At 33.1% G+C, this 26,386-nt stretch overlaps 1 protein-coding gene across 3 annotated transcripts; it reads right to left on the bottom strand.

Moving 5' to 3' along the window:
* Positions 1–2,053: 2,053 nt before the first annotated feature.
* Positions 2,054–25,607, bottom strand: LOC113864318 (exportin-7-B-like). 3 transcript variants are annotated; one of them, XM_027497909.1, is made up of 28 exons: positions 25,041–25,607; positions 24,796–24,956; positions 24,244–24,309; positions 23,311–23,428; positions 23,096–23,205; positions 22,913–23,008; positions 21,547–21,670; positions 20,782–20,849; positions 19,473–19,559; positions 18,222–18,374; positions 17,998–18,093; positions 15,887–15,946; positions 15,661–15,779; positions 15,469–15,556; positions 14,473–14,577; positions 13,660–13,761; positions 13,528–13,580; positions 13,377–13,440; positions 11,516–11,650; positions 10,324–10,436; positions 10,146–10,239; positions 6,944–7,163; positions 6,042–6,172; positions 4,529–4,675; positions 4,305–4,433; positions 3,837–3,935; positions 3,548–3,586; positions 2,054–3,124 (listed from the first exon to the last, which is right to left on the bottom strand). In XM_027497909.1, the coding sequence occupies exons 1-28, from the start codon at positions 25,276–25,278 to the stop codon at positions 2,987–2,989; spliced, it is 3,153 nt and encodes a 1,050-aa protein (XP_027353710.1). In that variant the 5' UTR covers positions 25,279–25,607; the 3' UTR covers positions 2,054–2,986. The 3 variants fall into 3 exon arrangements, with proteins under 3 accessions (XP_027353710.1, XP_027353709.1, XP_027353711.1); XM_027497908.1 differs by having other exon boundaries at positions 13,660–13,764; positions 25,041–25,606; XM_027497910.1 differs by having other exon boundaries at positions 2,492–3,124; positions 4,529–4,645; positions 13,660–13,764; positions 25,041–25,587.
* Positions 25,608–26,386: the final 779 nt, after the last annotated feature.

Genomic DNA, 26,386 nt, shown 5'->3' with positions numbered 1-26,386 from the left:
TCCTCAAATAATATAATTCATTTATGTATATTGATTCTGGTTTAAGTTTTAGGATTTAGAGTGTATTTATCATTTTCTTATTTATTTTAACTAACATTTTTGTTTGCATTACAGAGAAATTGTTCAATAAAATTTTAAAATAAAAAATATCATATTTTTTATTAATAATAAATATTTCTATAATAGTTCAGAATTAATTTTAAAAACTCCAACCACAGATCGTCCTCCATGTCCTTAGTTCCACATACACACTCCATTGTGAAATGTAAATACTGAACTGAACATCGTTTTGTGTGCACTTCTCTTACTGTCGTACCATTGCACCCAGATACATACAAGTAATTTACTTGCTCCTTGTGCAGCTCACTTGTTATGTAATATGAATATCACTTAATACTATCAAACTCATGTAAGAAAAACAAAACAGATTAAACCCTGATAAAATTAAATGTTTCTTTTTTTTGTTTAATTTGGATTATATACAAGACCCTCTTCTGTATTGTTACTATAATAAATATTTTATATTTTTATTTTGTCAACTATTACTTTTAGAACATAGTTTATACGAAGAAATAAAAAAGTTTTAAGTTTTATAAATATAAGCACAATAAATGTGAGAAAGAAAGTAATATTAAATAAAAAAAATAGATTTAATTAAACTTTTATACTTTGTTAGAAAGAAGTAAAATGAAAAGAAATAAAATAGAATAGGAAACAACTAAAAATCAAACATTTGTTTAGGTTGCTTTGATTAAGAGGAGAAAATAATAAAAAATACTTGTTTATTTTTTCTTTTTAAATATAATTGTTTATTTTTAAAAATAAAAATAAAAAACTTGTTTATTAATATAAGTTTTAAAAACTATTTTTAAAAAATAATTTTTTATTTTTTATTTTTAAAACTGAAAAACAGAATTACTATTTGGATTTTTTTTTCTAAAATTAACAAAAGTTTAACAAAAAAATATTTTTAGAAACTAAATTATCAAAAAAATTATTTTTATTTTTTCTACAAAATATTTATATAATTTTTTTTAAAATATAATTTTTAAAAATTAAAAATTAAAATTAAATCAAACAAGCCTTTAATTTTACCTTCGTTAATTGGTTAGGTAGAAACATAAAAAGAAAAAACTATTTTAATATAAAAACATTTCTACCCAGTATAAAGTAATAGAAATTTGTCTTTTTAATAAAAAGTGGCATTGTGTAAAAATTATATTGGGTTAGATCCCTTTTTACTAAAAATTTCTCTCTTAATGGAGAGAAAACAATACATTAGAACTCAAAAATATTTTTTGACACTTTCTCTTTCTACTTTTGGTTCAAAAATAGGGGAAGTCTTCAATCTTCTCTCCGAACAAATGACCTTTGAGATTTGATTCCTAAACCTTTGTGCAAATTTCATCTCGGAATTTCCTTAAATGTGAAAATAAGGATCTCACAAAAATATGCTGTTAAAGACGACATGATATGTAGTATATAAAAAATATTTAGAGGCAGATAAACAAAAACAATCATATTCTCATAAGTAAAAAATATAAAATGATGGAGAGACATCGTATGAAACAACTTCTGCTCATGAATTATAAGAGGAAAGAATATACACGGCTAATACCACTTCAAAAAATTAAAATCATAAAAAAAATAACTATCGGTACTCAGCGGATCACTGCCGGTACACACCGCACTTCCATCGTTCATTGGACAATAAAACGCTGTCCATAAAGACGAGCACGCATCACATAAATTACTTATTTTTTACAAATATCTTTTAGCTCATAAAAAATTAAATTTAACTCAAAATAAAAAAAAAAACACTAATAAAAGATGTATTAAAAAGTTCACCAAATAATTATAACAAGATGATAAAGTCTAGTCTATGTAATTTTTTCTTTCTGAATAGATAAATAGTATAAAAAAAAAAAAGTACTATAACTGATCACAAGTAACTGTCATCTCTCTTCACGTTAACAATTTTAACCTTACAAGTGATGCAGCAGTTATTTATCGCACTTATAAAGGGAAATATAAACTTTGAAATTAAACTCAAACATAAAAAATAACATTGGCCAATACCAAATAGAACCTTTTCCACTGCATCTAAATTTTCACGACAAAGAGTAGAGTGGTTAGCATTCATAACACAAGCTCATAATGAGTAAACTGCTAGTCCACCCCGAAGTCCTTCTTCACAGACCCTCAGTACGACCATCACATCAGTTCTATTTTTATTTTTTTTCCTATTTCAGGATTACACATTAGATTATATAGAAGTTATACAAACTGGACATGCTGAAGCTTCCATTTGTTCCTAGATTTTCTATACCACAACTTGCAAGCTTCACTTTTCTTTAAACAAAATGCTCAAGACAACTCGGTAATCAAGTTTGGCAAAAAAAAAATCCTTAATCAGGCCATTCATTTAGCTACAAAACAATATTCGAACAAGATTTCAAAAGATTAAGAGGGTGAAGTGATACAGTTCTGGTGTTGACTAGAGGTACAAAGAAATCAATTGTACATATCAAATAAATATCTAGCAAGTTACTAAACAAATATCATGGATAGTACTATACATGAGTTCTAAAAAGAATATATCTAACCCAGTCACTCTACATTTAAGGTGGCCCCCATTTCATCCCCCGACTAATTTTCTAGTCCACGACCCTATTTGTCCTCACCACTTTCTTAAATCTTCAAAATCTTCTCTACCATCCGTGAACTTTGAATCATCCAGATCTGACTATAATGAGATTTATCCGGTACCACCACAAGTATACACCTGATCTTCCACACCGCATGGACCGTAATTACAAAGAATACATTTCTTACACACAAGACCAAAATGAAGAAATTGTATAAAGTGGTTGCTTCTTCCATGATAGGATGCCAAGGTGCCACCAGAATAGATGGTAGCAGATTTTTCATACAGACAATATACAAACACCAATCATTCTCATATTTTATTCTGTATAATTTCAAATTATTTGGCACGGAATTCATGCCGAAATATGGTGAGATTTTGAGTAAATTTATCCCTGTTTTTTGAGTCTATGCTTAGAGTAACATCTGCCATGAGTTTATCAAAACATAAAGAGAGCCGCTGATGCTGATCCATTGGCTGCAAAAATTAACCAACCTGAGTCACAACATAACATAGCGGAAAAAAACAACTCATAGTTCCAACCAACCAAATATGTATAAGATATTAATTATATCAACAGTTACAAACATTGAACCATTAGTCTTTCTATTAACAAGTTATTGCCATGGCTTTGATGTATTGTCAAGGAAAGAGATAGACAATAACTATAAAGGTTATGTGAAGAGAGAAAGACACAACAACTATGATCAGTACCCCACTAGTGGAACAATATTTAGGGTCTTTGAATCTCTTTTTTCACATGGTGGAGTACTGTGAAAAACTCAAATGAGAGGATTCATTCCCTCGGCCATACATCTTCAATATCTGATCTATAATATATAGATGAAAAACCACAACAAAAAAACTATGCCCAACTTTTTAGAGTGAGAAGGAAAATACCTGTGATGATAAGATTTGAGCTTTCAAATCTGAGAATATCTGCAAGTAAATGGCAACTCTCAAGTTTCAAATAAGAATCAAATAGAGTATGACTGGAATTTTGTAGCACATCAGTCTATAAATGCATATATTTATGCTTTACGTAATTACATGATTCAGTGGCAAAATTGGAGTAATTAGTTAGGCAGTAAATGCACATTGATATAACACTCAACTTTATAACTGGAGCAGATGCATCATATGTGTCAAGCTTGTTACAATAGAACATGGATTCCAAAAACTCAGTTACCTGCTCATTGATGAGTATCAAGCTCAACATTGGCCTGCTCAGACTCCACTGGTTGCCACAGTCTTCAAACAATATGATCTCAAATAGGGTCTTCAAAATCTTGTTATGCAAACGAGAGAGAACCAAGTGAATTGACCAAATAAAAATGATATCCCACTCGAGTTTCACAGGAGGAAAAAAGAACAAGATGAGAAAAATTCATAACCAAAAATGGTAGTTTGCTTTCTCAAGTGAGCAAGTAATTTTCTAGATAAGTTATGCATAAAATTTCAAATCAATCATATAACTTCTATTCTAAAGTTTGGAGGTTTGAACTGAGTTAATATGTGAAAATTGGAGTAAAATGAAGACATGGTATTAAATGCAGCTGAATCTTTTCAGATTCCAAACAATATAATAAACAAATTTAGAGCAAAGTTTATGAACTTTTAAATGAGTGGCGAACTGTAAAATAAAAAATATATATACTTCTGGAAACAGATTGGGACACTCTGCAATATGACGAGCAAGATTGATAGATGCAGGTAAATTTGGAGCCTCTCCCATAGTGATGTTGTTAAAATAGAAAGCAGCCAAATTATCAACAGCAGATGCACACTGTAATAAAAAATTAATAGAGTTGAATAATAAGGCAAGAAGATGTGATTTAGTCTGAAGACAAGAAGATGGAGCTGAGATGTTGTTTCCATAACCTGTGATGAGATACTCGTATCCAATCCTTTAAGTCCAGATTCGAGAGAGCCAACCAAATGCATGAAGGTGTTTGTGTCCAAGTTTAATATGAAAGTGATGTGGCTGTTGAACAAAACCTCCAAGAATGCAAAATAAGCCCTTGTTAGCTGCATAAAAGCAAAAAACCAAGTGACCACCTGTATGGTATCTGGCAAGCTGGCAGAAAAATAGTCTGACGAATAATTGAGGACAAACATAAACTAGGACCTAAATAAACTGTTAGACGAAAGCTCACAAATGGTTTTATATTAAACACATTTCCTTGTGCAAGAGCCCGTGGGGCTTAAAGGTGAACAGTAAACAAACCTCCCCACTTTCTGCTGAAATTCAGATTTTATTTAAGGAATGAATAAAGCAACGAGAAACTCAATTACTTGGTCATGGAGGCTTTGATACCATATCAACAACCAACTCCTCTAAAAGTTTAAGTTGATCAGTAAAAGCTCGTGAATAGTTTTATATTAAACAGTGTCAAATATAACTCTTGGGGGTAAGAATCTTTCAAGCAGATGCAATTTTTAAGAACCTGATAAGCACAGCCTATATTACAACCACTATTTATGTAAATAGAGACAAGATGTGGATGTGATCTCCGGAATAACTTGTCATAGGCACAGCCCAAGAATCTTTAGGGGGTTTGGTACCAGTGGAGATGATAATGTCAAAGGAATTAATGACCAAATCTGCTGGTCATTAAAGCATTGTTTGACAAATTAGCTGGTCAATAAAATCAGAAAATTGATAGCATAGGACAGCTGGATATTAAAAGTTAGCAAAGTCTATGCAATTGTATAACTGAAATTTTGTAACTGTTATTCTCTTTTCTCTCTTTTTTTTTTTTTAACTATTAACTGTTATTTTCATTTTATTAGGATACCTAGGTAGAATCAATGTATTTATGACAGTTTAGCTAATTTATAGGACATAATATTTACTTGTATTATACAATATAAATATGAGAATTCTCCAGCAGAACACAGTTTTATCTATAAATTTCTAAAGTTTCACAGATAAAGGCTTTTGGTGCTGTTTTCAATTTGTCGATATTTGGTTGGAAAGAAAATCTAGCATCCTTATTGGTTGTAGTTTGCATAGTGTCAAGTTTCTTCATACAGGACCAAATAGTTCTAGCTTATTTGTGATGTACTACTAATGGTGTTTTTTTTCCTTTTTTTGTGGGGGGAGGGCGTAGTTTTACAGAAAATTTGCCATATGCTGTGTTGCATGTTTCTTGTTCTTAGTTTTTATCCCTTTTATATTCTTGGGATTGTTATTGAAGATTTCTTGTCCCCTTGCATAATAAAAATGAATCCTCATGAAAAATTCATTGCTTATTTTCAAGAGAGTTATTCAAAAGATTGTAATTCAAGCAATCATTTAGTTTTATTTCCTTTGCTTTATTAGCACAAATTCAATTTGAAGAACAACAAGGAGTGTACATAGGAATTATATGCCAAAAAATAGTTTGCATACCTTCCGATAAGCCAATATATCAGACATAGGAATAGACAGGGTCATCTTTAGAGCAGCATCAAGTGCGTCAGATAGAGCTCTGTCACCGTATAGTTCAAAAACACCAAAGTTGACATAATTTCCTGAAAGAGCTGTCATTTGATACAAGATATTAAATTTAGCCAACCCACATACAACATTGCTAGCACATCAATCAAAAGATGTGAATTAACATGGCCATGAAAATAATCCCTCATAATACCATAGAGACTTTAGAATACCATTTCACTTTGAAACAAAAAGAACCCAAAGCTCTAAATATCATTTCAATGATCACAATAATAAATGTACGTGAGCATAAACATCTATTTCTAGATAGAAATTACAGTGTGCGCTCAAACTGCCAGCACAGAAATGTTAATACAGCTTAATAAGAAAGTGTAGGATGCAGCTAAATATCAGGTATACCTTTCTCTAACTACGGAATTTCATGCCGCTGTATATTTATAATCTAGATTTATAGATAGACAAAAATATTGGGCTGCCTAGTTGCCTTCTTCAATTTTTCTTTCCCTTCTTCAACTTTTCTTTCCCTTCTTCTACCAGCTTTTCTAATCCTTCCTTTGTTAAACACTCCTCTTCTCTCACTAATAAAGTTATTTTTTCTATAGCTGCATTTTCAAAAAATTGACATAAGGTTTGAACAACGAGAGCTGAAGGATAGTGGGGTTGGATGCTGTAATTCATTCATTTAGTCCTTCAATATATAAAGCAGAGAACCCAGAAAACATGAGTTGAAATTATTGGATTTTATGCATTAATGGAGTAAATTAAGATTATAGAGATTTTGAATAATATAAAAACATAAAGCATTATCCCTTTGTACTTGTATAAATATCAAGAACCATACTGAAGGATTTTACCTCTTGACAGTATTGTTAAACAAATCCATATTCCTTTGTACTTGTATGTATAAATATCAGCAGCATTTGGAAGAGACAACACTCTTGATCCATAAGCAACAATCAGTTTACTGACTTCTCGGAAAAGAAGTATGCCATTTGGAGAAGAAGAGTCAAATGTCAAACGTTGAACTTTATTTTGCACAAACTCAGCCATGAACTTTAACAATGGAGTGGTAACCTGCAGAATCAGGCAAATCCCAGGAGGGGTAGAGGAAAATACATTAGAATATATGACAGTGCCCAGGAAAATCAAAATCCAAAATACTTATTGATGATTTGATGTACAATTCTATCACTCTCATCAACAAAACTCAACAGCACAGGAGAAAGAAGATACAAAATAAGAAAAAAAATGCCGCAACATATATATCCAACATAAGAAATATCTATATCTCAAGAAATATCACGCATGAGTCCTGTAGTGTGAACAATGCATAATGCGATCCTAACTCATCAAATTCAATTATATATATCACGCATGAGTCCTGCCCTTTGATCATAGAAGCTCTAATATCATGTGAAGAACCAACTCCTATACAATTTTTAATTTCCAGTTCTCCAAAAAAATCCAGAAAAGACCCTTCATATTTGAATGTCCCCTAATTAAATGAAACAACTTAATGAACAATTAACTATTTTAAAATTTTGTCCATTTTGTTTTCTTTCTTCCTCACTCTTCATTCAACGAGTTATTCTTATAAATAAAGTCAAAACCATACCATTTTGTACCTTAAATTTTGTTTTTCTTGAACCCCATATTAATGATTGCCATAGGATTTCATCTACATCCATTAAATATTCCTACAGTGATGCATGACTGCTCATATCAAGTTTGGTGAGTGTTGGAAAGCAACTCCCGTATCAGAAAATCTCTTCTAATTAGGGGCAATATGTTCTGTGCAAATAATTAGATTTGACTTGTCCTGTTCATTTCCAAGTTCCATATTTTTCTAGTTTCCAATATTAGAGATAGTAAATCATGTGTGCACGCGCGTGCGCACACACACAGTGATGTTGAGTATTTCCTTGACCAATTGACAAATCCTTTGATCCATCCTAAGTTGGTTACAGAGCTAGCAAGTTCTAGGCCTAAACCACACACACACAAAAAAATCCCCTTTCTTTTCCAGCTGTTATGAAAGGCTGGATTACTGGTTTGAACACCTCCACTCATCAAAGTGAAAGTGAAAATATCCCAAAACCCTTCATGGGCAACCATTGAAGACACTGTCATATGCTCCCACTTGCAGTGCCCTGTTGGAGCATAAGGTTATCTCTCATCACCATACGAGTGTCCATTTGTCACACTGCCAGTCCTATTCTGCTCAAGTACATCTCCTTGTCTTATTTTGGGGGATTTGAAGCCCAGATCAGTTATGCATTTATGCTCTATCGGGGGGCTTAACGATACAACTTCTTTTAGCATTGTTCAAATGCTTCTCTTACTATCAGTGCATATCTGTCACATTTCACATGCCGCTGGTGTCAATCCCTTCCCAACTACTCCTTTAGGGGCATTTGGAGGGAAGGTTTTGGAAGGAAAGGGAGGGAAAGGAGAATATCTTAATTTGAAATTAAGAGAATTATATATCACTTACAATAATAAATACACAATTAATACATTAAGTTTAGTTAATCTATCATTTTATATCTTTGTTATAAAAATTATTAAATTAAAATATATTTATTTAAGTAAAAAATCCTACCCCCTCCCCTTCCCAAACAATCCCCACTTATTTGATGTGAAAAATTCATCTTCTAAGAATTATTTGGTTTGGTGACAAGGTAAATCACCTCAGGCTAAACGTCTTGGTGGGGGTGGAGGAAGTGGAGATCAAGGCAGACGTGGAGCCTGTCTCCAATGTACAAACTATTCTAAACAATTGGGCCATACTCGGAAGTCTTTTATTCCCATAGTGGTTTTCTAGTGAAAAGTGTCAATGTTACTCAGTCTGAATTTGGTCAGAAGAACAACCTTTCACTCTTTCTAAGACATTTTCTAGAAGTATTTCCAATTGAAGGCAGCTAATCAAACTCAATCCCCAACAAACACAGTTTGCATCTCTTACACAGGTAATAGTCCAACTTCATGAATTACTGATTCTACTGCCTCACTCGTTTGACGGATCTTAAACGTTAGATAACTATAGGCATGTCACTACTTCCACAGTTCTTTTACGCTGGAGTCACTACTTCCACAGTTCTTTTACGCTGGAGTGTGACTAAAACTTGCCTTATTAGCATTCAAATATTAATGCTTTCCAGAAATTAAATGTTTAGCTTGGGTAGTAACTTCTGATTTCCTGTAGATTGACCAATTGATAGCTATTTCTTCCACATCAACCCTAGCTAAACAAATTTTATCTAGAAAAACATTAGTATTTGAATTCAAATTAAGGTAACTGCCAGTCAAAATCCAATGTCAAAGAATCCATAACAGTATCGTCACAAGGCAATGGAAGGAGGCAACTCTGAATCATGATTGAGCGAACATACAGGAAAAATGACACCACATGGCTGCCTATTCCATATTGAGGTGGCCAAGGACATCTAAGGTGCTTGCAGTTCATCCCAAAAGCCAACCCCGTCTCCTACCTACAACACTAAATATGTTAATTTGCAACAATAATGCTAGAACTTCTCACCATAACAGAAGTCACGATCAGAAAAGTTAAGAGTAAATATAGCTGAGTTAATGCTGGAAAAGTTACTAAATCCAGTCACTGTCAACAAGATTGTGTACTGTAAATTATGCCTATATTATGATATTATGTTATTCATGTACTGTGCTAGTATCGATAGAATGATACTTTGGCATCACAGATTTTTGGTTTTACATGTTCTGAGTGAATAATAATGGAACTGAATCCAACCATTTGAATGAATATGAAGGCATAAAAAATTATCCAAAAGTTTCTGTCGAGAATCTCTGTATTTCCGTTATTGATGTAGTTATTGCCCTTTCCTTGAATATAGAAATCTGATTTATTATGTAAATAAGGTAATTAGAATCAGCTGTAATTACTCAGTCAATCCCTATAATCAAGGGATTCAGTTTGCACAGAATGTAATTATATATTCAATGATTGCTGAATGACATTTTAGCATTCAGATTTACCCCAAATTAGTTTTTGTGCTTCTGTCTCAATTGTTTCATTACCTCTGGGGTGTCTGTCCAATGTGAGATGCCTTTTAAGAGTAGAGGCATGTGTGCAGGATACAACCAATCAAATAGAAATCCATAAGTTCTGCGGCTGAAAAATACAAATATGAAAAATATGAAGGTCAGTTTAATTTCTTCCCTCGGCTTGAATAACAGAAACAGCACAACTACCAACCTATTTGTGGCCATTGCTATTCCTCTAAGGTCCCTCATCAAACCAACAAGAGCACACCTTACAGCATCTGTTCGAAATACTGAATCGGGAGTGGATTCCAAACTGAGAAAAACCTAGAGACAATAAAAAAGATTCTATGCTGACTTCATCCAAACCGAAAATATTAAACAATTCCAATAAAAACATATCTAAATGCCATACTTAACACAATAAAAAAAACAAAATTACTATTTCTTATCTTTTGATATTCAAAAACATAGAATGTAGTAGAAAGCTAAGGCATATGGAGTTACCTACGTCCATGAAAAATTTTACTTTTCCAAAAATATATAAGGGAATAATTAAGAAAGAAAAAAGTTACAAGCAAATGAGAAATAGGTCTTTCGAACAGATTAGCTAAAGAACAGAAAACCAAAATGAATACAATAGAAACCCCAATCAAAATAACACCCTCCAGTTAGCTAAATTGACACAACAGGAATTTATCTGAACAAGTGATGATCATTGATCAGAATACTAAAGAGAAGGTACATAAATAATTAGAATGCACAATGTGTTCATATGAAAGAATTAATTTTTACACTGATAAGGAAAAAGTTCACATTTAAATGTGCAAGGAGCATAAGCCTATTTAAACAGTAAGTTCTCTTAGTGGCCCGGTTTCCAGGGTCACTCTATACACTGAAGCAGATAAGATATCAACAATCGACAGCATGCTTATCACTGTAAAATCTTATTTTCTTACTTTGTCCAACACCAATTTAAGGAACAATACCAAACAAAGCATTTTCCTCATGCATTTTGAAGCTTATAGATAACAATAGCTGCTATTTTATATGTGAAAGAGTTTTCAAAATGCAGAAAAGAGAGAAAATCACCAGATACTAATCCCCATTACTATTGTCTAAAGATTCTTTCTCCTTATATCAATTTTATGTTATTTCATATTGTTTGTCAATGTAAAGTCAATCATGAAGGTCAATATTTACTTAATTCAGATTTAGTGTGCAAAGTTTGAGTATTAAACTTATATTAACTGATGAATAAATTAGAAATTGCACCAAAGATAACAGACCATGCCATGCAGACCATAAAAATCCAGTGAAATATGAAACTAGTAACTACTCAATTTAATCTGCATTAATTACTAGAGGCATCAGATGAAAATTGACTAGACAAGCATAAGTGATACCTGCTGGAGTGGATCCATTGAAGATTTAAATTTCACTGGGCTATCCTCCATGAATATCAACCAGCCAATAGTGTAATAGAAAGTTGTTCTGCTGCGGGAGCAACTCTTTGCTTCCAAAAATGGAAAATGTTCCCTCTGAGATAAATTTTAGTGAAAAAAGGAATTAGAACAAAGAAGAAGAGGAATATATTTCTATTAAAGAAAAAAGTGGAAAAATAGGAGGACACGAGAGGGTGAGAAAGCAACATTATGAAGAAAAAAGGGTAAGTGTAGCTTAAAGGAGAGGAAAAATCCCCCAATCAGAGTACAACTACAACCTAAAAAGTATTTCATAAACAAACAAATATGTGCCAAACTCTTTAGAAAGACCATAAAAACAACACCACCACAAAGTTGAGGGACAGATAGATGCCCTTAAAATTGCAACCATTTCACTCCAATCATGCATTAGCAGACACATTCTCATATCTGGACTCTGGATTAGCTCAAAGCTCACATGATGTAATAACAACCAGAAGGAATTCTATCTTGCTAGTTTTCCTGCTGATTATGTTTCTGTGGAAGTGAAAATCCAAAGAGAAAGGAGACTAAACCCTAAACCCTAAACCCTAAAGCATTAAAATTAAACTATGCTAACAGATGGAAAAATTAGGGAACAGACCTAGATGAAAATGACACTTCTACCCACAAGCATCCCCCCAAGACCTTATGCAAGAACCATCTCCTGTATGTTGAAAAATTAATAGTATAAAATAACTAAACTGTGTATCCCTGAGAGATCATTATGTTGGTATCCCACCCATTCTAATTTAAACTATATTTGTTCTAGATTACACGGAACAATAAGGAAGCCTCTGAAGGAAATTGCCATTGACATTTTAGCTGCAACAGCAATATTTTTCTAAAGCTGAATTGCAAGACCCAACCTATTTGCTGATAAGCATGCAATAGATCTCCCAGGTCCAGCCAACAAGATAATCACTTCTCCAGTCACCCACATGCTGTAGCACAAAGGTTTAGCTGAACTTATTCTTAATTGACTTTGATGAGAGCCAACCTTTAGAGTACTGGTTTAAGCTCATGGTTTCATTTTAAACCCTAAAGGTTTAGTTGAACTTATTTGTGCTCAAAGTTGGTTACTTCAAGTACTTTCAGATATAACACCAAAGGATGATAGTTTGAGAAAATGACCGATGATGCCCTAAGCTAGAAAACAGAGACTCACATGAACAAGAACAGAAATAAACCAAAAAGAAGTCTTATCCAGAGAAATGGTGAGTATTGATTACAAGAAAGAGCTCAAGACAGGATAGGAACAAGGAGCAAGTCACATGAAAAAGATAAAGTGCAAAGAATGAAACTCAGCCATCCTTATCCTGAGAAATGGTGAGTAATGAATGATGACAAGAAAGAGCTTAAGATAGGAACAAGGAGCACGTCACATGAAAAAGAAGATAAAGTGCAAGCAATGAAACACAACACTAATACATAGGCAACACTGGTGGACCACTGTCCCATAGATTAGATTCCGGCATACTTAACCAATGTCAGATGCTTTAAAACAGAAGAGAAAGGAAGGCTTGATTGTGGCCATCCAGTTAAAAGTTTAACCCAAAAAAAAAAGTATAATCCTGATCAACAATTATAGTATTATACAAGAAAAAGCAACAGCTGATTATATACAATATAACTCCCATTATATTACAATCCTGGTCGAATATACTTGTGATGGGTTCTGCTTTATAAAGCCATTGTGTCTACAGTGAATATATCAAAGTGCATCAGCTCCCTATCAGCTTTAGCTTGGGCACAGTAAATGATAATCAAAGAAATTTATGCAAATGTATAAAAGATATTCTACCGTATGATTGGCAACAATAAATTTCACTGTGTCCAACTTCAGAAGTAGCTTTCCAGTCATGTAGCTGTTACAAGATAGATCAGCAAATTTGGGTAGTGTGTCAAAATCCGAAAATAAAAGGTAGCTAATACTCTTCAATCCAAAAACTAACCCAGAGGCAAGCTCCAAAAACAAACTCAGAGTGTGGTCAATGACCTCTTCACTCTGAAATGAATACAAAAACAATTAGTGGGTTAACACGAAAGAATTTTGAGAGAAAACAAAAAAGACAGCTAAAAAATACCTGTGTGTAGCACTTAAGGTTAGTTGCAATCTTGCCAATAATCACATTCAACAGTAATAGATGATCATGTAGGCCAAGAAGCTCAGATAACCGGGCATATAACTGCTGCAACATCAAAAAAATAAAAAAAATAAAAAAAAATAAAAAAAATATATATATATAAACAGACACATAGAAAGCTAAATATATGTTTGCTATGTTATTGTCTCTAAAGCATGGGGACTTCATTTTGTCAGTCATACCCATACCAGGTACGTACTAGATATGGGTGTGCCAAGGTATTACCAATTTTAAAAAATAGAGGCTATGATTTAATGTAATGAGATACAGCTAGGTATGTCTCAGGTAATTAGGTAGATCATTTTTTCAGTTAAGATTGAGACACACCTCTCACAACTGACAACTAGTAAGGATCAATGAGTTAATATTAGGGATTTCTTTTAATTTCCCATTGTCCCCATACTCAATTAAGTCTCTCCAATCACGTGCATTAGTGATGGTGACTTCAAAGAGCAACAAAAATCAGGGTATAATTTGACAGATTTAGCACAACAGTTTCAGTCTGTTAATTTCTTTTATTACAAATATTTTCACAATTAACAGATATTATAGTCCATACTGGTTATATTTTGATATTTTTTAGTTTTTATGTTTTATATAATATTGTAATGTCTTATTTATAAAATATTATTTTCTTGTTACATATAATTTTTAAAAAAATTATAAACGTTTTGCACACCTTAATTTTTTGAAAATTTCCATATCTTGTACCTGTAAAATAGTTTATTATCAATAAACAAAATATTATATTACCTTGGAAGAATGAATAGCCTGATCTCCTACATAAGACTTCCGGAAATGCTGAAAGAAAGTAAGAATTGCCCTATCAAGTCTTTGTTTGCTTATCTCACCGTATCTCTGTCAAATGCCAATAATGTGAATAGATAAGTGATACATTCTTCTAAAGCAAATTGTTAACTCAATTCATCATTAAGAAAAAAACGAAAAAAACAAAAACAAAAAATATCAATAAAAATGATGCCAACACACACACATATATGGGGGTGGGTGGGGGAAGAGAGATTTCTATTCTATTGCATCAAGAGAAAATACTACGTCTAGTAGTTCCCCAAAAGACCAAGTGATTTCCACCAATTGAATGTGAACTAAACTGTTATAATGGGAAAAACAAGTGTAAAACATCATTTTCAACAATTGATTTCCAGCAATCGCATGTGCACTTATTTTGTCACATACATAACAATCTCATTTAGTAATAAAAAATAGAGTAAAACAACACTTTCATCTCGGGAAGATACACTACTTGTCAACTTCATTGCTTATAGGTTACCTTCGTCAATTTGATCCCTTAAAGTTTGAATGTTTTGGTAGAAAGAAAGAGACTAAAACTGTACAGTCTTGCAACCCTAGGGTATTAAGCCCATGAATTTTACAAGGACATTGCCATCTTGGAAATAATAGATTCTTAGTTTATCCTCTTTTGTTCCCTCGCCTCCCATTTTTGCCTTTTCTGGTGATAGAGGATGCCTTATCCTTGCCAACTTCGCACTTGTATTTCCCTTCTCTCTTTTTAATAAAATTATTTTTGTACAGAAGACATTTATTAAGAAAGCAACAGATCACCCAACAACCAACAACATAAATTCAAACTACTAAACATTAATGTCTCCTAAGTCCTAACATACAACCAAAGACATTTTTCAATTAAAAGAAGCAAATGTACAGCTTTAGGGTTAAAGTATAATTCATGTTTCAAGCCATGCAAATATTAATGTTGAGCTGGTATACCTGACTGTGTATTCCACTATCAGTCACATTTATCAACTGTAAAACTCGAGCTGAAATTTCAGCATCCAGCACTTCCTGGGATTCCACACTACATATAAAAATGTTACAGGAAAATAAGATTGCAAACAAGTGGATATGCTATGAATGCTGCTCAGAACTTTGAAAACCCACAACCTTCCAAATGGTTTTTACCTACAACCAGTACACTGTTTTATCTTAAGAATTGCTGCTATGATATGAACAATCCAAGCAAGTTTATCTTCAATCACAGCTAGGTCGCTGTTATCAGGAACATGCAATCTTGCTCTTTCCTATTCAAGTCATTAAAAAACAGTTAAACCCCAATTACTAACTCATTTCTCTCAACAAAATGTACAAAATGATAAACGACAACATTCAGTGAAAGTTATAAACACACCGTGTATATTTGTAGGACTGGCTCCATTATGTTTATAATAAATAAACTACTGCTTTCATACTGCACAAAGAATACAAAGGTGTCAAACAACCAACACAGTTGAATAAATTGCTGCAGAATTGCATAAATCAATATAAGAATTAAGAGGAGTTTCCTATTGGGAAGCTAGTTTATCCTCAGGAAACGAGTAACACAATGATATCTACTCTATTCTTTGATTAGAAACAAAATGTTTGGATTCAACTGGACGAATTAGACCAAAGTTTTCTCTTTTTTATGGTCACTCACTTTCTCTCTGGTTGAAAGGTTAATCCTAAATTTAGAAGGTTTCAAGTTCAGAGACGTGTAAGCAGGAATCCCTACTTACCCTTTTTTGTTTAGCTTGATGGCTAGTTTGTTGGATATTCAACAGAATATATTTTGGATGAAAAATGTATAAACAAAAAAAAGTACGAAAACAGTCAAGAATAAGACATCCTCCTTAGCAAGGCAGCACAATAGAACAGAGAAAAACAAACAGCCTTGTTAAGAAGGTTACAAATTGAGTTTTCTGACTTGCAGTTTCCTAAAGGAGATCAGCAGACTTTAACAATAGCTCATACTTGCCATCATATTTTTTAAGCCAATTCTGACTTAAAACTCAGTTTGGCAAAGAGTGGATTAGCAGATATCGATGTGATGAGACAGGTCCTTAAATCTTGCAACTCTAGTTGTGTCCTTGTTTTCGGTTGGGGTATGATTGTTAGGAAATTGTCAGCCTGTTTCGTTATGCAACTCAATGATTCCAAATATTTCAAAATTAGGAACGGTGACTTGTTTTTTCATTAGAAGATTAACTTGCACAAAACAGAGAGGAGATTTGGGCTCTTGGTAATTTGGTTCCCAGTATTGCCTCAGAGAATTAACTACAGATTTCTTCCTTGTGGCACCAGTTTGAGAATATTATGTCTAGTTTAAACCATAATAGTATACGTGGAATGCTAACCAAGCAATAATGACAGTTCAGCCCAATCCTCGGAAGTTCCTTTCTCTGAATATGTCTCTTTTAGACCAATAGCGTTTTATAAAGGTGGCTAAATAGCAATGGAGTTAGATTTTCAAAGGATCTTTCACAGGTAGATGTTATATTTAATACGGCATTCCCACTCCTTTATTATCAATCTTTACATATCATTCTACAATTCTAAGATTCAAAAAAGTTTGTATATTTCTTTTTGTGCAACTTCTTTTTTTAATGTCCGAGGCTTCTATCCAGATTCACTTATCTGTGGTTGATTCTGGTGGCTGCCATCTAATTCAGACAGGAAGATTTGGAAACTTGATTCTGCTGGTTTTCTTTTCAGTAAGCAACTCGATAATACATTTTTTAACTAATCCTTAATTTAGAAAAAAATTATTTCTTGAAAAGCCCATCTGGAATTCAACAGTTCTCACCATGATCAAACTTTTCTATTCAGACAGATGCTTCCCTTAATACAATTATATCTGTTGAGATTTAACATCAACAGCTAATACGGTCAAAGTAGAGATTATAAAGGCATAGGCAATCTTTACGTCAGAAGCCAACTTTTAGTTGTGTTAGGCCAAGCCCAAATTTAAGATGTTATCAAAACCTATCATAGATCTGTTATTACCACTATAAACTTAAAAAAGAAAATAAATGTAGTCTCCTGAATTTTTCAATGCAACCTACCTAGCCTCTCGGCTTGTTCAGTACAGTTCACACACATATATATAATTCAGTCCAACAATTGCTATACTCCAAATGTTCAATCCTGAAGGGGATTTTTATATCCCACATTAACTACAGATATGACCAAACCAAAGTAGAGCTTAAAAAGGCTTAGGCAATCATCACTATACGAGTTAGCTTCTAAGATCAAGTTAAACCAAGCCCAAATTTATGAACATCAATTCTTTTATCGCACTTCAAACAAGCATAGGGAGATGAATAGCAATTTTGAATAACTATCTCTGTCTGTCTTAGGCTTAGTTTTGTCTTCTTCAACTGCTTATTTCATATACTCCTTTGTAATCTTAATTGCCTTCTAATTAAATTTCTCTTCTTTAATCAAAAAGAGAAAAATGATAATATAAAATAAGGATAATACCTGAAATCTACATAGGTATGGGAAGCAGTCTAATTGATCCTGAAGAAGTTCAGCATTGTCTAGGGGGTTCTCAGAAAGGTCATCCGGTAATCCAGCCTTTAAAAAAACACAGAAGATAATATATTTACGACATCTGTCTCATTAACAGAAGCTTTAAATTAAAAACATACAGCCTGGAAGCATACAGCAGGCAACAAGTATAACACATATATAATTGAAAATACCTGCACAGAGTTGAATCTAGACGTGATGAAACTTTCAGTAATCTTAGGAACAAACTCATCCAGTAAACTCGGGGCATCACCCTTCAAATATGGAACAGAGGACACCAATCTGGACCACAATCCTAACAGATAGTACACACTATTGCTGGCCCACTGACAAGAAGGTATCAACTTAATCAATATCTCAATATTTCACAATACACATACAAAAACCAAAGTTGAAATATTAATTTGCGAAATATATCTTCTTATTGATAATTCTCACATGATGTCATCCTCAATTTTGTTTGAAAGGACAATGTGGCAGTGCCAATGTTATCAATGGCAGAAAGCTAAAATGCTGCAATAAAATTATGGCAGATGCCATGGCAGATCATGGCGGATGCATGGCGACCATAATAGAATAATGTAAAACATATATATAACACTGCAGAATGTGATATAAAACCAACAAACTAACTACATATGTCAAAATCAAGAATATAATTGATAGAAAATCCTCTAATAATATCATATGTCTCATAACAAGATCTCATAATAACATAATAGTGTAAGTCTCAAAGCACAAGGTCAATACAAACTAAAAGCCATCAACCCTCAAGTGAAACAAAGTGATAAAAAAAGAAGGAAAATAGAAAGAGTAATTGAGGAAGCTTGTTGGATTAATACGATTAACTGCCCTTGAAGAATTTGAGGAAGCTTGTTGTTAGGCTATGTTAAGGAAAACTGCTCCGCAAACCAAGGCAACAGCGTTAGAATAAAAAAATGGATGAAAAACAGAGAAGGAAAATGCAAAAAAGAAAATCAAATCAAAAAATATGAAGAGAGAGAGAATGGAGGAGAAATGTGGAGAAGGAAAACGAAAAATAGAATGAAGGATGATAAAACAAAATTTAGGGTTTTTTATGGTGGGTCAGCATGGAACTAAGTGAATCAGCAAACCAAATTCTTTTTTTTTTTTTTTTTTTCCGGCAGATTCCCAAAATTTCTGCCATGGCCGCCATAACTGCCATGACTGCCATGCAAATAATGGCCACCATGACCCACCATTGCAAACCTGCCATGACTCTCCATATGTATGGCGGATTGTTAAAAATCCACCATCATTTTCTGCCATGGCCACCATTTGATAACACGGCAGTGCCATTATCCAACAGATAAATTGCTCAAAAAGCCATAAGAATTTAATTTTTGAGCCCCAATACATTGTGTATTCTCTGGAAAACTATTTAAAGCAACACAAAAACTAACCTGCCATGATTGCAAAGATTTGAGAGTGAACTCAGCAACCAATCGTATCCAATCGCTATAGCCTTCCACATTAACAAGCTCTGACAACTGCAACATTTATTTTATAAATTTATGGTGAAAGGAGGTAACAACAGACCAAAAGGAAGTTCAGTCGGAATAAGTTATAGAATATGCAACTGTTTTCCTCCAAAATTCATCAACGCAAGTGTTAGGACACTAACAAATCAAAAAACTAACAGAATGTGTAGTAGCCCAGAACATTGAGACATTTCTAGCTGTCTATTGCAGTTTTGAGTTTTGGAGAAAAAGAATTACATTTAAGGTTGGTTTCCAGGTACATTAAACGGCCATCAGATTTAAATACTAAATTTTTAAACAACAGAAGAAATATAAATTTAGCTGAGAGACATAAAGGACAGCCTACAGATAAAAAGTGGGACAAGTATAGGATACCCCAGAGATAATTGACTTAACTGCCCAAAAACTAAAAATTTATGCCTGTGATTACTAGTAGGATAAGACCCATTTATGCCCCAGTCATGGTCCTTGTTATACAGCACCTTTAACTAAATTACAAAGACCAACAAAAGTAGTAAAAGTTAGTTGATTTTCTTATTTAAAAAAAAAATACTGCAACATGACAATTTTATCCTTATTCAATATCACTGAACTTAACCCCACCACCAATATTTTAATTTTGAAAATTTGCTCCTTAACCTTGCTAGTTTTAATTCATAATTCCCACCAACTTCATTTATTAATTACAAAGAAGAAAAAAAATAAATGCTTCATAAGAATTGCAAAATGCTTTAAAATAAGGATCACAAACCTTCTAGACGGTGACATATAAAAAGGACTAGAGGGAGTACTTTTATGAAACTTGCTTTGCATATAAGCAATGACGTATTCAAAACAGTGGCAGAGTTATAAAGAAAGCAATGATAAGTAGATTGTGAATATATTATTGTCATTTATGTTCCTCTTTGATGTACTAATTACATAAAGTGATACTGATATACTAACTAAGAAAACTAGTATCAACATTATAAAAAATAATGTTAATCATTTTAAAGTTATTCTCTCATTGTGGTGTGTATTAAAGTTTAAAACTTAAAACCCAACAAGTATTTGAAGTGCCAATTTGTATGTTGCACACAGTACAGTGCCCTTCTAACTTCTAAGCCAAAAGTATGTACCTAGCCTCCACTGCATGAACCCCATGTCCCTGCTTATGCACATTGCATTACTACCAATTAGAAACAAAATCCAGAAGATAGGCCACAAAAGGAGAAAAACTACACAAGCCCACCTGATAATTCACTCTGAACCGACCAAGAAGACGACAAAACTCATGGTAATTATCATGATCTGCAAGACCTGCTTTCCAACACGGTTGAAATTATAAATGCCTGGCTAACAAAACGAAAGCAGAAAAATGAAAAGGAAATAAATAATTAAAATAGTGCTTGAAAATGTATACACAGGGCTGGTCAATATTTGTTGTGTGAAACCTCTTTCCTCATAACATTTGTTGCTTTGCTGGACCTAGAGGGATTTACTAAATTTTTCCCATTTCAATGCTAATTAAAACTAGAATATAATTGGATCTTAAACTCAACTATTCTATCTCCTGACTTATGGTTGGTGGAACAACCACAAGTATACCCAACCTGTGACTACAAAACCTCACCAAGAGAATTTACCTAGGTTAAGTAAGAACTTCTACAGGATATCATACAAACTAAAGTGTTGATGCAAAGATTAGATTGGAAGGCTAATTTCCTACAATGAAAGGAAACAACTCATTGGTTTTGTTGAAGAGGCAGAGAGATTGAACAAACCAAGGCAAAGATAAATTGCCATGATGACAAGTGCATGCATAAAAAGCGAGATAAAAATATGTTTTTAACATAATTCTATTTGTAATCAATAATTCAATATGTAACAAGAAATCCATTTAAAAATGGAAGGAAAGACATTTTTTTCTTACACATAAAAATAGAAGATAATATTTCTAGTTAGTCATTAGTCATTACAATACAAAACAAGTGAAGAAGTAACAAGCCTACAACACCTTGCCCTGTTTGCAGGATAACTTTGGTTCCTGTCATTAAATGGGCCAAAAATTTAGAACGGGCAGCATCATTTGTAAACAAAGAACGTCTTACAGACGCTAGTCGCACCAAGCACTCCAGTGCCTGGAAAGAAAAATAATTAATACCTAGAGAGAAAGAGAGAGAAGGTTCAAAAGTAGCAGGCTGATGAACCATCAATAAGAAAATTTCACAATAGAAAATGAACATTAGCAATCATTAGTCAAGAAACAGTCATTTTGTCAACTTTCTGAAATGAACAACATAAACCAGTAACAAAACAAATTGTCATCGAATAGAAGTGAAAATGCCAAATTGGAAAATATTCAAGTAAGTGCACCTTCCTATTTAATACTTCAATAGTATGTAACTGTGGTACTTGATTTTCATGCAATATAAGAAAAGGAGGAGGTAATGTCGGATAATCACTTATATCTGTGTAGTGCATAGCTCTAATTTAGAAACAGCTGTAATTTTACACTGCCCGCCAGTCACTCATGCCATACCTTTGTGTGCTCAGTGAAGCTTACAGTGTTTGCTTTGAAAATTTTGATCTAATCAAAAAGATTTTGGCAGTCCTTATGAAGGTCTCCAGACAAGACTATTTTCTGGCATCTATCGTTCCTCCTTGTCACACATGCCATGAGATTAAAGAGTTCTCTATTAATGAGTTCACTTGTTTCCAATTCCCTTCCCCCTTTTTTTGGGTCTAAGTGTGAGGAGTGAGGACTACAGTTCATTGTAAGTTGTAACTCAGAAACAGGTGCTACATATGGAAGAAGGGAGCAGCTAGGCTACAAGGCTGTTAGTTGTATGTGCTTTATGTCTTTTACCTTATGATTAAGCCACAAAAGAAGAAAAACTAACAAATATTGACAACAACAACCATCAAGTCTTATCCCACTCAAACAAAATTCTTCCAACAAGCAGAAAATTAAATAAAGCAGAAAAAGAAAGTAGAGAATGAACTGGCAGGACCTACATCATGTATGCCCTCTACATGTTAACTAAGCTTTGGCATTGATATATAAAGCAAGAATATTACGTGAGAGAAGTGGCTAATTGCAAAAGCGAAGAATGCAAATCTCACCTATTGGATTATGCACAAATAGTTCGTTAGGATCAAAGCATAAAACCATGTGACATTTCGGGTTTCTTTTAACCTTGACTATCCATGTTAAAGTAGTGTTTTCACTAGATATCTCCAAATTAAGGAGGCTATAGACCAAACAAGTAGTAGACAATTTCCAAAGAACCAGAAATGATTCAAATTTTAGTGATTAATTAGTGAATTTCAAGGTCTGAATGTTAAATATACAAATCTTATAAACAAATGCATGCACCAACCTCCTTTGAAAGTGGGGGCTTCGTAATGGCATAGTAATCAAAATATATTTGTAGCGTTGAAGAATCCTCCAAAACTGGCTTCCAAGAGGATGGAATCTACAAACCAACACATTGCAAGATACACATGAACCAACACAGAAGGAATTCAGGTAGGACTTTTCAAAAATTAAAAGAAGCAGATACCTGAACTGTGCCAAACTCATCTGAACTTTCATCAACAGAGGTCCCCACAAAATCAAATGATAAACATTTCAAAGAAAGAGAAAGAGCCAATTCTTGCAATTGATTGACAACTGCAAATTATATAATCTCAAACTCTCAAATTCATGATCAGCAAAAAGCAATAAATAGTTAAACACAATACTAAAGAGAGAGTCAAAACTCAAGCATGAATTTACCATCATTCTTCAGCTGTCCCAGTGATGTTAAAGATATCTGAAATATCTGAAAGAGAGATTGGTCCCTGAATGAGCAAGCAACCCTCCGATGATTTGTTGCAGGCAAACCAGCATTAGCCTGAGGCAGGATTTAAGAAATTAGAAGAGACTTTAGAAAAAGATTTGCTCATCAAGTTCATTTCATTGGTAAAACAAACCTACCAAAAAGTTGCAATAGGAAATCCACAGGGTCAGGTTAATTGTACTACAAAAATTTGTGGGGCCAAATTTTTTCTAGGTTGCACTGAGCAAAAATTTCAAGTGTGAGCCAATATCAAATCTATGATAGACTCTGATACCAAGTTAAATTTAAGCTTTAAGCCAAACTCAACTCCAAAAGCTAACTTGTATGATAATTATTTTAGCATTTATAAGCTCTTATTTAATTATATTTACAGTCAATTTGGGACTTCAACAGTTATAAAAAATATAACATGTGACATGTAAATCATTTCAACAAAAAGAAGCACAAGAAGATTACAAAAAATATATGGCCAGGAGGAATCCTTCGAGTAATTCACAGAGTACAGCCAGATAACAGTAAAATGAGAATAGTAAGACAGCTTCCTCATCTGATTACCTGAAATCTGTATGTGGAACATCAAGGAATCTTTTATCTGTTTTATTTACACAACTTCCAACACGCATTTGAAAAGTAAACTTCCTTTTATCATCAACAACCCACCACAGGGCACAAACCATCAAACCCCCACAACACACAACCCCCCTGTGTTAATCAACTAATTAAACCTCCAGATCATTGGATGGCCTCCATGAACCAACACAAACAAGTACAGACCAACACAATATGATAAATCTTCCAACAGTATATTGTAATGTCCACAATCCACACCAGCACCAAACATATTCACACAGCACGAGTTAAATTCAAACCTGATTCATTTCAGAGATAAGCTGGTTCAAGATCTTTAAACCTATGGCATAATGACCTGGTGTTGCCTGGATTATAAAAAAAAAAATGTGAGCAGTAAGAAGAAAGTTGTGCAAGGCAACAATTTCACTTCGGAAATTTTCAGTTAACCTAATATGATTTTTTTTAAAACAGTTGCAGAAACCAAAGTTACTACTAAATGTGGTAAAATTAATAGGTCACAACACATAGAATAATAGCTTATTTACAAAATCAATATACATAGAAGAAGGTGAAGAAATCAGAAGTGGGACACATGGTTACTAAATAAAGAAAACTAAGACAAGCCTTTTTCAAGTTCTGGAGACATAGGCATACAATTGAGGCGAGGAAGAGAACAAATTATACTGCCAAATATACAAAACTGCCATAATATTTTTTTCTTTTTCTTGAACAGCCACGATAAGATGTGACTGTAATGCAATGCAAACATACACACTTATGCCTTTGTTCTATTTCAGTCCAGGAAATAAGCTTTCGATTTTCATACAAAGTAAATAATCACTTTACACAACCTGACTCAAGAAGTTCGTGGATTCTTTGACCAGGTCCCGGAATCTGTCATCATCAAACCATCCAAATTTGGTAACCCGACACAAAAGTTGGATCAAAGAAGCAGTGACAAAGGGCTGTAACTCGGGTCCTCTAGTGGCAAGATAGTTGATGAGGTATGTCCCTAACATGCATAAAAGAAAAGTTGCATGAATTGCAGCATTTTGCGTCACCGAAGAAGAAGGTCAAAAAAGAAAAGAAAGATTACATATATCAAGCCGAAGCTTCAAAGCAAGGCTCTGTTCGGTGACCTGTTTCAACAAACTGGAACTGGCAAGCATCAATGCATAGGGAGTTAACGCATGATCGAGAATGTATTGGCATTGGGAAATATATTCAGTGTTCATGGAGAAGCATTTCAGTGTGTTCTCCGCATGAGCCCGTTCCACAGAGTCCTGTGAATTGTAAAGCCTCTCACATAATGCTTCTAGTTGTGCCAACTCCATCGCTCATCAAGATTCGCGCGCCCGCAATCTCAGATTTTCCGGCAAAACAAATAACCGATGATGATTTGGGTAGCGATGCCAAGAATAGGCGGCGACGACGGCGACGACGACGACGACGAGAGAGATGCCGCCGGCAACCGCAAAGAATATTAACGAATCCAAAGATGAGAGGGGGTTTGGTTCTACGAAACGACGATCACATCGCATTGACGAGACCGGAGAAATTCTTGTTCTCGATCCATCTAGGTTTTCTGAATGCTTTCTTGATTTTGTTTCTCGGTTGGGAGTAGTTTTTCGATTTTGTTTTTCACTAGTTTATGTCATGCGTCAAAAGGACAAAAAACTGTTTAAATAAATACTGTCCGTTTTTTGTTCTTGCACCGACTCCGTTTTCATTTTTTTTTTAAGACTGCTTATATTATTTTTTACCCGAGATAATTTTATTGAAGTTGTTTTCTTCTCAGTAATTACAATTTTTTATGGTTAATTTAAATTGTGACTGATTCGCTTCTTCTTTTTTAAATAATTTAATTTTGTTTAAATCTTTATTTTTAATATAAATATTTGAGAGTTATTATAAATTTGAGATGTTAAATAATTTTACAAATTTAATAAAATTTAAAAATATTTTTAAATTTTTAATTTATTTTATTTTTATATTTTTGTCATGGGGTATTTCTTTATTTTTGCAGTATTGTATGTTCCTAAGTTAAAAAAATATTTAAAATAATGTAAAAAATCTATTATACAAATATGTAATAATTTTGTGCCCTTTTTTTGTAATTTAAGATGCTTAATTGAAATATCTGATATTTGTTTTCAAAATTATTTAAAATTATTTAAAAATAAATACTTTCAAAAATCTAACAAAAAAATGGTAGAATTAAGTACAATAATGTTACAAGTTTAAATTTTTATTTATTTAAAATCAGGGAACAAATTATACAATACTCTATACAATCTAAATTGATATATCATTTAGTTTTTCTAAAATTTAAATGAATAATATATTTTTTTCATAATTTTAATATTACAATATCATTTTGAAGCACACAAATTTTAATTAAATTAAGAAAATAAATTATAAAAAAAATTATGAAAATAAAAT

This window comes from Abrus precatorius, unplaced genomic scaffold, assembly GCF_003935025.1.
Source record: "Abrus precatorius isolate BTA unplaced genomic scaffold, Abrus_2018 Scaffold4, whole genome shotgun sequence".
Taxonomy (NCBI): Eukaryota; Viridiplantae; Streptophyta; class Magnoliopsida; order Fabales; family Fabaceae; genus Abrus; species Abrus precatorius.
Note: the sequence above shows the minus strand (reverse complement) of the source record. Positions and strands in the feature narration are given on the sequence as shown.

Coding starts and splice junctions, on each gene's coding strand:
- LOC113864318 (XM_027497908.1), bottom strand. CDS start 25,278: ATGGAGTTGGCACAACTAGAAGCATTATGTGAGAGGCTTTACAATTCA. Junction 15,947..17,997: donor CATACCTATGTAGATTTCAG/GTATTATCCTTA, acceptor TTCTTTGTGCAG/TATGAAAGCAGTAGTTTATT. Junction 13,441..13,527: donor TTTTTGGAGCTTGCCTCTGG/GTTAGTTTTTGG, acceptor ATCTTGTAACAG/CTACATGACTGGAAAGCTAC.